Below are 13,672 nucleotides of genomic sequence, written 5' to 3' on the forward strand. Positions count from 1 at the left end.
TATATATATATATAATCACCACTATTCTAATGTAAAAAAACATTATGAAACACTACGAAAAACATTAGCTACCGATTCATCTTATTCGTTAATGAGGAATGACCACGTGAGCAAGCCCTCTCGTGAAAATTTCGTTAGCATAGAAACAACTGGACAGTAGATATATACGAAACGGGACTTTTTACCGAAACCATAAGATTCTTTCGACCGGAGTCATGAATTTTGTCCGAAAAACAAAGCAATACAATTGGCTGGTTGAAACAGAAGTGACAGTAACTGGCTACATCTATTTCACGATTAAATAACCCCGCATTTTGCCCTGGATTTTGTGTACTTATTTGTCTAGTCGTATCCTGTTTGTTCGGCATGTGTTCTCATGCGGTTCTTGGTGCACATACGTTGCTTATCGATGGATGGCATGAAACCAAGCTAACTTGCTTAGAGAGAATTGTGCAGCTGAAGCGGCTGCCATGACGTTGCCGTTTCAACATCAAAACACAAGCAGAAACGAAGTCGAGGCACAGCTTCGCTGAACGAGCGATTTACATAGGTTCTATTCCACAGAATTCCAAGTGAATGAAGCTTGAAGTAATACTTTTGGGAGAGGTTATACTATGTGTTGTGATTGTTCCTGTCATTAGATAACGGTCCACAATCCAGAATTTAGGAATTTGAGGAGACTGTTCGAGGTTTATGCCGCGTAGATGTTTGCTGCATTGTTCACTGAGCCGGACAATTCGTTGAGGTGACGTCACCAATTTGCAGCAATTGGGGATGCCGCCGTTCTTTGGCGGTACAGTGGTATACCATGGATAGTGTACAATGTCAGCGACTACGTTGAGGTTACACGCGTGCAAGCCCGATGGGACCTGCGACGTATGCCTGCGTCAAGGTTAACAGTTCATTCACGATGACTTATTGACATCCAAAGATTGTGTGTATTCTCAATGTTACCGTGTGTAAAACAGAAACGAGAAAGTGAGAAACTGGCAACTTGAACAATCCAAATCACGGTAAAAAGGTCAGATGGCGGAGGAAGCCTAAAAGTCAGACAGCAACAAGCATAGGATGGCATGAGACCAATGGGCTAGGTAATAAGGTCTGGTCTAGACCTTGACAGCTAGACGGGACTCAAGGTATTTCTTAGCACGGTGCAATTCAGACGGAATCATAACCGGTGGAAAATAGGTACGCAGACTAGACATGTGCCCGTTCAGTTGGTACGCAGTTGGTTTCCCTCAGTGATTTAACCGTTGCAGTTCATCCGCATTTTCCCCCAAACTTACGGTTGATAATCCAGAAAATGAAGGAATCGAAGTGCTAGTTACCGAGCAAGTAAAATACAGAACAACTCAACGTCTTTGATGAAGCAGGACAGTCACATGACATCTACAAATAACCTAGTCGCGTACACAGTAAATATGCATGCGAACAATAAGGCAGAGAAATAATTGACAGCATCGAAGAGGCTAGTCACTTCAATTTCAACGGGATGTTCAAGCTTAAGATCCTTTGCTAAAAAATTCATGTTCATTACAGTTGTAATTTTCTGGTTCGATGAGATAGCAACACAAATACAGAATTTATTCGTGCAACCACACAATGCATGACCATCCTGTGCAAGTTCCATAAGAACCCTACCAAGTTATTTTATACCATGGAGTGAAACACAACACCAGTCGAAGTCCCCACACCTCTCAACAGCTTCCGGGGCGACATGAACAGTAAATTAGCGCCCCCAATTGCGTAAGTCTACTCTTGCAGACACTTGTAGACTTTTGTAGACACACACTCTGGAAACCTGGGAATTCCTCCAGTTCACCAAAAATCGGAGTAAAGCGACAATGAAGAATAATTTCTACATGCTGCTGACTAGAATAGCGGATGCGTGATGACCACTCACAGCAAACCTGATCCTCCGATGGATACAGATGTTTTTAGTCCCAGCCACTGAAGTTGTGTAGGGACGACTGGATGTAGTGTATATGTGACTGACCTTCTGTAATCGGACGACAACCAATTCTTTGTTGAGTACAGAACCAACGCTAAGCGCCTACTGAAAGTGTACAGTACAGGTCTAAGAGGCATCCCTAAATCTAACTGGAGTTTCAGTAACCGATCCACGGATAATTGTGTGCTCACGATCCTCCCAGATTTCTCACCATAGACACACACACTGGATAATTTTACCTTATTAGGATCAGGCTCGAACCCTGTGGCTAGCCAATGCACCGAGTGTACTGGCTGTAGCAAACATGTCGCGATCTACGTTTCATTCCATGGATTACAAGTGAGCGAATTCCGTGCGCTTCACTTTCGCAACACTGTTGATTTATTGCTCTGTTATCATCCAAGTCGAGTTTTGTGATCGACAACGAGTTACCTCTAAGAGAGTTAAAATAAGCTGACTCCAGTCTCGTGCAATCTGGTTTCAAATTGATGCCTTTTGATGGACCATACTTCAACTCCAAGAGAGATTAGCATGTTAGGTTATACTGCATTAACATAACCAAGTGAGCATATGACTAGTAGCAATGCATGTAGGTCTGTTTTCAACATGATTTAAGTTTCCAAACATGATTTTCAGTCACATTAAGCCCTAAAAAATAACCTCGTCCAAATAGGAGTTACCGCCGTGAAGTAGAATTCCCGGTTATCCACAATTAGGTGAATGGATGAAATTCTATTTCAATAGTCTACTGGGATGTGCAAACCTGATAACACGCATAGCAACGAATAGGCAAACCCGAGTGAGAAACGCGGTAAATTTCGCAAATCGGTTACGTATCACATTTGTTGAATTCACATGGAAATTTCTGGATTTTTTGTTGTCCAGTGGTCCTCATCATCTGACAACACAACCGGTACTGTCAGACAGCATCGTAAACGTTACACAGTAACACATCTAAGAGACACAGCCTTCAAAGTAGAGGCCACTCCGTTGGAAAATACATTCTTCCTCCAGACACGTGATTTAGTGGGGAATCTCTTTAAAAATACCATCCTCTAGAGAAAATCATTCGTTCCTTCTAAAATCATACGCACTGGCTGAAAATGGGCATAAATTCATGCTACAAACCACTAATAACGTGGTTCCACTTTGTAATGATGTGGTCATCCATTTTGACGATTCACAGACTACGGCACACCTCACAAATCCTTGGGGCCTTAGCACTAGACGAGTGTTATTTTTACAACAGCACATTAGGATATCAAGTGAGAGTCTGACCACACGCCAGACGATGTGTTTGGATAGTCCAAAGCGGTAATACAAGAGCTACGTGAAACGTGGTCATTAGCGGACACAGCGCACTATGAAGCTGGTCATCTGTTATCCACTAGTTTCCACCGCACCCAGATATTGTGCAATGATGGGGACCTCGTCAGAGTCCACACTGGGGGAAATAAATAGGCACCAACAACACAGATAATGGCCATAACCACTAAGACGCTCACTGTCAAATGGGTGAGATCAGAAGGCGCAGCTTGTGCTTTGAGCTCTCGTACATTTTTACCGGCATTCGGTGTCTCAACAATAGCATGAAGGCAGCATTGTTCCTTCTAAGAGAATGAGGGTGTCAAAACATGATATTCATCCGTGAGGCGCACAACTACCACAATTTTCCACCTCTTAAAAGGACGTTGGTCCTTAGACTGTTCTTCGAATGGTTAGGTACTACATAGAGGAGGGCGAATATAAAAGCACCTTTGGTGGCCTCAGCAGGCAGAATGTAGGGAGGAGACAAATTTACTATACCTTCTCGATCGGGAAGGAATAGTTGAGAGGAGGGATTAAAAGTGGTCTCTTATGAAGGTTGGTATTCCCACTGGGACAATCGTAAATTTATCCCCTGTCACTCGAGAGAGGGCTGACCAAGCGTGGACTGTCCTAAGAGTTGGTCTCTCCAAAGGGAGTGCTTACTACCAATCTACGTTTGACCGGAGAAGCAAAGTGTGTTTTTTATGATCAGCCCCCCCCCCAGAGGTGGATCAACAGCTAAAGATTTCTATAACAAGGAACGGTAAAATAACACAGCATCTCATATCACACCATACAGCAGTGTCACCGCATGTCAAATTTCAGTTGATTGAATTTAACACAATGTTAGACAGCTTCCATACTAAATTCGTCCCTCACTTAACAGAACGCCCACAGCAAGGTGAAACAATTCAAGTTGATTTCTGCGAAGCGGTCCAACAGATTTTTCCAAGCTTTGACGATGTCGAGGGATTTCGTGGACCATGAAGCTGCTATTCCCAAGGGGCTGTCTATTGTATTCCTGGTGTTATAAGGAAGGACAGAAGTAACGTTCTATATGGTACATCATTGCATTAACATCAAAATATGAGGTACGTACGCTACTACTTGTCCGTCCGGTTAGTACAGCGCATCCTCCATCCCACGGAGAAAATATTCTAAATGAGACAAGTTAGGTCGTCCTATATTGCTGATCTTTGTTCGCAAATACCACTATATTCACTCGTCTATGCACGCGTACGCGTTCTCGAAACCTTATAACGAGTGAGATATTTCAGCTGGCACATTAACTGAAAACAAGTAGTGCATTACGTATATACATGCATCGCGATATCTCGAATATCGTAGCAACTAAGACATGAGGCGGTCTGGTGCAGCACATCACAAACGAGAGATTCAGCTGGATTCCAGGTGAGTCTCTCGCAAAATCAAATTTGTTTGTAAATGACTGTATTTCGCTAACAAGTGGATTCCGTTGTAAATTATGGATGAACGAGAAGCCTGAAAAGAAAGCCGATGCAAGGTAGGACGGCACAAAATCGTACTGCGCCTCGAAGAATGCGCGACAAGCAGAAACCATCCAATGGGACAAGAAATCACAACCAAATCCACAGGATTGCCGAACATTCTCAACTTAAGAAAGATATTCGCTTTTGATTGTTGTTGAGTCACTCAGAATCGAATATTCCAGATAAGTGCACAGCGAATTCATGGTAGCCTATATATAGGACGGCAAGCTGGAAGAATATCGTGTAAGGGAGAAATAACAGGCCACATTTTCGCGAAAAGCACTCGACCACACCGGCAACTCAGTGATGGTATGCACATAAGGGCCGACAGCCTGTTTGTTCGGTCGTTCGGAAGGACTACTGCAATTTTGTCACGTCGGAAAAAATGTAGCTTAAATTACGATCTGTTGAGAGCACTAATGTAGGTCTTTCAAAGGTCCCAGCTAATCATCCCAAGACAGATTACTGTCTTTCATTTTTGATGGATTCATGTATTTCGCTGTTTCTGTGTTACCCCCTGTTGGGGATGTCAGTATCCCAGAAACCATTTATTTTTCGAGTTATTGCCAGGTTATTTTCCCAAAATTTTAAATTTTTAAACTTCGCGCGTTTTCCGCCAAGTTGCCCCTCAGTCCAAAAAGACCGCGCCCTTTCCTAGTGGCCAGGTATACTTTGTGTGCGCTAACTGATTTATCGCGCCCGAAATATATATATATATATGACGTTGCTCACACTGTAAGTCGCCCTTGGTTGAGGCAATAAAAAGCCCTCCCATCAAGGTCTGGTCTTCTTCTCTCTGCGCTAGGAGTGGTGGGCCTCGCGTCATAGTTGGGGATTGTGCGCTCGTTCTCAGGTCACGTATAGCCGTTGATCGTACCCACTTCCGTATATAACGCCCCAACCGCACCCAACTTTGCAGTCTCGTGTTGTACAAAGCCCAATTTGGTTCATAGATGTGATAATTGCTGTGGTTTTCTCTGAAAGATTCAAATATCCGCGTATTTTATCACGACTCATCTTTCGGGGTTTTCTGCCAGTTTCTACATCTGAAAAAAATTCGTGCGGTAGGAAACACCCGGGGTTCGTAGTTCCCCATCCTTTCAATAGTGCCACAAAGCACGAACTTTACGTGCCGAACGTCCGGTAGAGCGGCAAGACGTTAGTGTCTTCAAGACCTCTAACACTCGGTATAAGAAGACGCATTAGACGCATGTTGAACAACATCAATCTGATGGATGCAGTTCACTAAATTGCTAACGTGCTTGTGGAAAAGCACGGAGTGACGTTCACTTAAAGCCATACAGTGCCAGGTGGTGGTGAGACCAGCGTTTTATGCGGCCTTCACATACCTGAACTCAATTTCAAGCAAATGTCCCAAAATTCAGGATTGCGTGGATGAAGTGGATGCATCTGTTTGTCGACAATACACACGTAATCCTCGAGATGTCCGGGATGAATTAATGCAATAGGAAACAGGTCTTCAAGATAACCTGTTTCATTGGTCACCAAAATGTGAAGAATGGGATGGAAAATTTCAAAAGTCAGCTAAACAGATAAATGATGTAGATGACCACACGTGGTAACTGGCCATAAATCCTCCCTTATGTAGGAACAAGTCGGTTTAATGCCAAATATTGATCAGTTAGGAAAACGTGTTGAAGTCATATGACTCGAAACCCACAGATGGGCTTTTACCTGTAAATGAGGTTAAATGACCTCAAAGACAGCTTCTATTTCGGTCTAGGCAACCGGGGGTATGCTAACCACATAACGAATCCGCAACAGAACTTCACGTGCAATAGCGCTCCGCCTCACTACTCGACCGAGGTAACGGTGGTCCGGTAACACCAATTCTCCACCAAACCTGTCTTCAATACCCTCACCTATGTCTTCCTCCCTATCTTTCATTGCCCACATTCAACATTTCTAACAACCGCAGCATCGACTGATGTACCACTACTGTAGTAACATTCACCCATACCAACAATCTCAATCCACAAGGTGATTTAAAAATTGTCCGGTAAGAGTACCTTAGCAACTAGGATAGTTTAACTTGGTGGTAGTCAAAGTCACAACCACGTTGGTGACAAGCTGAGAGGCTACAAGTGTCCAGACCGTGGAGTTGTCGAATATGAAACACGTCCCTCTAAAACTTCAGTACGGATATTACCCTATGTTCCACGAACGACTATTCCGATAAATTATACAGATTACAGTTATCTGGGGATCACCATGCTGCAGCAACAGACCGGGACTATGTTATAATATCACCTCGTGTAACTATTGAATCGACCCCGTTCCATCGGGTCCCTATGAATTGTAGAATTGTGTGATTGGACTTTGCATTCAGAAACTTCGAAACACGAAAAAAACGAAACCTCTTAAATTTAAAGGTGCATTCATCAGCTAACTGTAGCTCCGATACATGCAGGAACTGGTGATTAAAGCGCGTAATAACATTGTTGCTTTAGACAGGATGAGGATGACCGTCTGTTTCTCTCATGTGCCAACTTCTGACAGGGCACGTATCAGTGGGTCCCCTAGTGTCCACCATCTCCTAACTGCCGACAGCAGCGAAGTTACTGCATGTCGGTCAGTTATCGATGAAGAGGCTGTTTATTTGAGTTAACTCTGATCACGTCCTAACACCAGCAAACTTAACAGTGGACATCAAAAATGCCATCTCAAACAGATGGACGTTAATCGCTTAGAAGACCCGGTAGAACACGACTACGTAGCTGGATTGCTGCACGCTTACCTGTCCTCCCACCCGAAGCCATCCCGTACCAGAGGTTTTACGTCCGTGACAGCATGTTAACATCTGCTGCCACAGTGTGGTGCACCTAAACTAGGCAAAACTAGGTACTGTATCTCCCTCCCTAATCCCCTTGTACTGTCAAAGCACTCCGGCTGGCAGCAACATCAACCCCGTTTGTAAGATGTTCGGAAACTGAAAACAAGGTTCAAAATGACAACACGCTACTCAGAAGGTTGCTGGAAAGACTTCAACAGCTTACAATCAACTTTGTCTTTCCTGTGGATTATCAGATAGACGTAGTTCCCGAGTTCCCATCAACATTACAATAGGAAAATGGGTGTAGTGGACTTGCCATGCTGCTTTTGCTTATCTGACATTTGCAGTTGCGCTTCACGGCCGGTCAGCCGGCAAAAATCACTTCCAATAAGTTGCAATGCATCCTACGTTATTACTCACTCGGATAGGGAGGGGAAATAGTGTAATTCTATTGAGAGAAATACTGGACACAACCGAGTCGAACAGCACCGATAGCACCAATTGATCACTGCTGCTGATGCTGCTGGTGCTGATGATGATGATGACGAAGGTGATGAACTAGCTACAATGCGGATGAAAAAATCGCTGCGGAAGTCAGCTTTGCACCAGTCTATAGGTAAAAATAAACCGGGACCAGAATAGGTTACTCATTAATCACAGGGTTCTTGCGATGGAGTAGATGGCGTGCGTAAAAATCAAGGATTTTTCCTAGTCAAGTTGGTCAAACTGTCTTCTTTGGGCGATGTAAAAAGGAGGAGTTGTGATGTATCGTTGTTCGTTGGTACAAGAATGGAATTATGTGGCAGAGTTTCAGAACCCCTGGGGTAAAGGACTCGAATAATCATCACAGGTAACAATAGACCAATACTTCAATCGAAGGGAATTAACTTGTTGATTCGAAGACGATCCTATTAATGAGGTCTTGGTGCATGCTATAGGATAAAATGCCCGACCTAGACGCACCTAAGGAAACTGGCTACATTCGGTGAGTAAAAAGCATCGAACGAAGCATTATACAAAAATGGACTCACCGGAAGAAACTGCTGTATCAGTTCATTTAATTTCTGATCGTGGTCAGCGGCCGCATTGAACAATTGAGGGAGATTGAGTGGGACTTTCCGGAACAAACCCTTGTTGTTGTTGTTCGCACCGAAACTCTGGTCAGCCGAGTTGAAGGAACAATCAGTAGCTAGTTTGCTCTCATTAGTACCATAGGAAACGTAATCACTTGATGACGGTTCATCGCTCGAGGAACTGCTGTCGTAATCGTAATCGTCATCGTCATCATCATCATAATCGTGGTCGCGCTCCTCCGAATCGGTAGTATACTGATTTTCTTGCTCCAGATCAATGTCACTCTCGACACTTTCGCCAGACGCTCCAGTGCCGTCGGAGAGACTCCGATTTGGAGCCTCCCCTGCACCACCTTGAAGTTCGGATACGAAGGAAACAGACTCAGGTGGCCCAGTAGTATGGGCTGTGATACCCCGCGGATAAGTAGAACCGGAAGTAGGAGTGACACAGGCGGGTGAAGTGGAACCCAGGTGTGGAGACTTTAAATTGGCACCAAAACTCAAGGAAGATGGAACGAGAGAGTCAAGTATGGTCCGGTCACGCGAATGGCCGAAAGATGTATGGGAATACTGGCTCCTCATAGAACTCACATCTGTGTTCACATAGGGTGAAGTCAGAGAAACCGAACGCCTGACAGACGACTCATTCGGGTGCTGATCAGGGGGGAAGAATGCAGTCGGACACGCAGTGGCCGGCGACTGAGAAGTCGGGAACACAGGATAGCCAGAAACAGAATGTCTAGAACGGATATCTTGCACATGACTGCTATTGAAATGAACATTCGCTACAGCAGAGGAATCCAATGCATGTTGCGGAAGCTGAGAAGAGTGAGACCATGATTCATCAGAAGTTGAGTGCCGAATGTGATGGGACAGATTAGTAAGGGATTGGTTGAAATCGTAAGGTGTGGAGAGCTGACGATATGCGTGTGGTGGTGGTGGTGGTGCATAAGCAGGTAAGGGCTTGGTGCTCATGTTGTTGTTGCTGCTGTGGGGCAAGCAGGAAATAAGTGATCCTGTGGGGAATACGTGGTCTGGACCGCTGAAGCGACAACGTTTGGATGCAGATGAATTAGGAAACTGGGGCAAAGTCGATTCCGTCGCCATTTTACTGCTGGATGTGCTCGGTGGAGTGGCTGAGTAGGGTGTGTGACACGGAGATAAACATTCCGTCTGAAGGTAACAAGAAAGCAGTTTAGTTACACAGACGGTGGCGATAGTAGTGAGCGTGAACAAACCGCCAACTTCAAGATGAACAATGGTGGACACATGAAGCACCAAGAAATACTTCAGCTAATGCTGTTTATAAGTTAGCTGAGCATAGGTGTATGCAACGGAGTGAACCAACGCAACCGATAGCGATAATTACGACTATTAATAAGGCTAACAGTAGCCTGGTGACTAGAGATCTCTAACGGCGGGGACACCAACGCAGGTCGCGCCAGAGCACGAGCGAGAGAGAGACAGGTTGGCGTTCAGAGTAGCCTGAACGGCTCCGAGTCGGTACACAAATTCATATCTACCGCACGCACGCGCATACACACTATCGTTATTAACAATTGGTTTCACCTCAGTTAGAGTTATCAGGTGAGTATGAGATGATCCACTTATACAAGATCTGACAATCATACACAAACTCTGACACACAAATGGAGAAGCACACACGCTGTTGTGGCACACATGCACAAATAACCTGTCAACCGGGTGTAAAAATCAAAGCTCAGCTCTAACTGGGCTGAAAGCTTATTGGCACCCCACAGTGTGCTCAGTTGTATACGAGCGTGTGCTCAAGATGACCAACGCGCTGAACAAGTGGGTGGGGACGGTGTTGTAGACGAAGTCTCCCAAGAAGAGCAATAAAAGGGCTTCACAAAACACTAACGAATACTAGTGAAGTTAAGACCACCACGGTCGACTACGGTGTTCGTGAATCGGAAGAGCGAAAGGTACCGTCGAGGTAAACACACTGCCTACATCAATAGTGTTCTACACACTCGACTGCTGGAAACCATAATCTAACTTAGGATTCGATCCAGACATGATATCTGAAAGTGGCAGAGTACTATCGCTGTTGGATCGATGGAGTGCAATAGCAGCATCTCAATCACAAAACACGATTATGAATTCAAAGCGTAACTAGAATGACGAATTATCGTGAAATGACTTAATATGAAGTTCACCTGCAAGCAGTAGCTGATCATCACTAAGACACCGCCTCATTGAACAGTGTGCAATCACTGTTGTTCTTGGTACGGTCACCACCAACCCAACGGTTGCGAAAATGAGAACATCATCGGCGTCCTGATGGTGTACCATCAAATGGTGGAAAAACGTTCGCACGTCAACTGCCAAGCCCGGCAACAGGTCAACAGCCAAGCGATCAATTATTAATAAATGCATCCGAGCTACAACACGCGGCTGTTCTGAAAACTAAATATCGTATCCGACAGATTGCACACTTTTGTACCAGAAAAGTATAATTCTGTGAGGATGCAACGGGAGCCGAAATATTATGACGAAACTTCCCACCACCAATTGAAGCATACCCGACACATCACGATGAAAGGTTCTAACTATCCGAATCGCTTGCTTTTCATTTGCAGGCTTCCCCTATCCATTTCAATCAATATCAAATCAGGGCTAAGGAAATAATTAATATGTTTTTCACAGCTTGTGTCAATTACCATGAATATGGACGGCTGTAGAGCTCTGTCACAGCAGGATCTCTAGTTAAGTCACCATACGAGAGTCAAACCTAACTGTTTTTCCCGAACCCTAGGGTAATCGAGAGTGCGGTCACATGCACACGCAATAAGTACAGAATTGACGTGTTCGGCAACTTGAATCCCATCTTCGAGCGAGACCGAACAGTCGGCAAACATTGCATCAGACGCACATTCGGCACCCGAGTGACCACGTGGATACAAATAAGTTATGTGATGTCATGGGTAAGGTTACAGATGAAGATAGTTTTCTAGACTCGAAAAAAGGAATTTGTTGAGGTGAACTGAGCGGATGCGGTTCCGTAACCACGGATCCTATGGTCCCAAGATCTTTCTCATATCTGAAACTTTACGAAAAATTGAACCATTCTTCCGTAACATCCTCTGAGTGCAAATCGGTGTAAGGACTTCATATGAGGTGAAAGGTATTAGACCTACAAGCAACTTATTTAAGGCCATTTTCACACGAATGGGGGTGAACGATCACTAAGAATTCAGGTATTTTGATTTCCTTTTGGAAATGTAAAATATCCATTTCCACTGATGAATTCGAAGCAAGCGTGCTATACGAACACAGTACTAATAAGATTTTCACAACTCAATAACTTACAGTCATGCCAGGAAATGTGATAGAATACAGTTTCAACCAAGTGTTGGGGAAATTAACATCGACTGGTTCAGGGACCGATTTCCCTGCAGTTATCTTGAACCATTAGTGCGGACCACTGAGGTCAACTGAGGCGAACAGCTACCACCGGCTTCGGTTTGCCGAAAGTGAGCTACGGAGGTAGCATGGGATGATTGGGCTACGTATCAGCTGTTACCGACGTCTTTGGTGATCCTACCTCAGACTATATTCAGTGGCAAATCAGACGGAAACATTTCTACGAAGTAAGGACGTTAGAATGGAACACCACCTCAAAGAATACAGGTGTGGATAGGAATGGTCACACGAGCGAAGTGGGTCCTGACGGGCGATAAATGCCAGCAGAAATTCGTGCTTGAACAGGCTATACCGCGAACGTGAACGCGACCGGTTGGCTGCAAATGTGTGCAGTTGGTTTATCCACATACAATCGATAGAACCTAACGGTGTGAAGTGCGGACAACGTAACCCGTGTCCTCATCAGGACGTGGTGACCGACGCGTGAATAGCACAGAGCCAAACACGAAGATTTAGGAGTACGGTCATCCTGTTTTCACCTCATAACTAAGATCGTTTAAAGTTGGTTTTTAGTCACACGAGTACGGGCCCTGTGAACGGATGACGAGAAATTCGTGCCCAGGAGTGGTGCGCTTACAGGTAAGACGATAGATGGATATGTAACACAGTGGAACAGCAATGTGCGATCTAGATGAAGTCTGCGCTCAAAATAATCTCCCTTCCTGTCCGGGCGAAGCTACTCTGGCTATTCCACAAGGGAGCATCCCTACGTGTGTTTCGACTAAGCGGAACAAACTGTTTTGATGAATGATGTGAATTCAAAATTCCATAAATCACTCAGCCACACATAACTAATGCAGATAAATGCTGCTATGTTTTCTGCTGAGCAACCACGCTGATAATACATTCAGGGTAGAACAGCACAATTGTTGGCGAGCTTGGTCTGAAGCAGGAATCCGAACACGCTCCCTGGCATTCTCTACATATGCGCCCATGGCCACTCTAATACCGATATTTACTCTGGTGGGGAAGTTACAGATAAATGATGAGTCACTGGATAGGTAATTAGGTCACCTGTATTTCACAAACTAAAGTACACATAAATCCTGTTACTTGCCGTTACAGTCACCCAGTGGTTGAATAAGTCTGTTTTCGCGCCACCTGTATTTCACAAACTAAAGTACACATAAATCCTGTTAACTGCACGTACAGATCACCCAGTGTTGAATAAGTCTGTTTTCGCGCACCGAAAGTAGATGGACAATATAGTGGAATTATTTGCTTTACCGAGACGTCGATAACTCAAGTCAGTCAAAACGCAGAATTTGAGGATCGAGCAAAGTCTTCTCGAACGAGTTATTTAAAGAGATCCAAAATGAGTTGCGAAGGCACGCAAATGATTGAAATCTGCATAATACCTACTTTCATAACGACCCATATCCAGAACCTTAACTCCCGTGTTGGTATTCCCATCATAGTGCCAAATTCAACAATTGACTATGCCGCAACGTGCAGGAAGTATCATGCCAGTCCGTTCCTATTCTCGTCACACCCATTATTGGCAGCAACTAGACGCTCCTTCATCGGGCCTCGGAGTGCGAGTGCGTGGGCTACGCACTGAGATCGAGTAAATGAAGGAAACAGGTGACGA

The 13,672-nt window shown here is 44.5% G+C and overlaps 2 protein-coding genes across 2 annotated transcripts in view; one reads left to right on the plus strand and one right to left on the minus strand.

Annotated features, from left to right (window-relative positions):
* T265_07201 (hypothetical protein) overlaps positions 1-7,989 on the plus strand; it is a gene marked incomplete at both ends in the record, with an annotated part of 13,785 nt that extends 5,796 nt beyond the window's left edge. The window contains one exon of the mRNA XM_009172657.1: positions 7,909-7,989. Coding sequence (XP_009170921.1) covers positions 7,909-7,989 — 81 coding nt within the window. The remainder of the gene's footprint in view (positions 1-7,908) is intronic.
* Positions 1-13,672, minus strand: part of T265_07202 (hypothetical protein) — a gene marked incomplete at both ends in the record, with an annotated part of 47,970 nt that overhangs the window by 15,617 nt on the left and 18,681 nt on the right. Inside the window, one exon of the mRNA XM_009172658.1 lies at positions 8,593-9,807. Within this exon, the coding sequence (XP_009170922.1) occupies positions 8,593-9,807 (1,215 nt within the window). The remainder of the gene's footprint in view (positions 1-8,592; positions 9,808-13,672) is intronic.

The sequence above is a fragment of the Opisthorchis viverrini genome (genome assembly GCF_000715545.1).
Source record: "Opisthorchis viverrini unplaced genomic scaffold opera_v5_162, whole genome shotgun sequence".
Lineage (NCBI taxonomy): Eukaryota > Metazoa > Platyhelminthes > Trematoda > Opisthorchiida > Opisthorchiidae > Opisthorchis > Opisthorchis viverrini.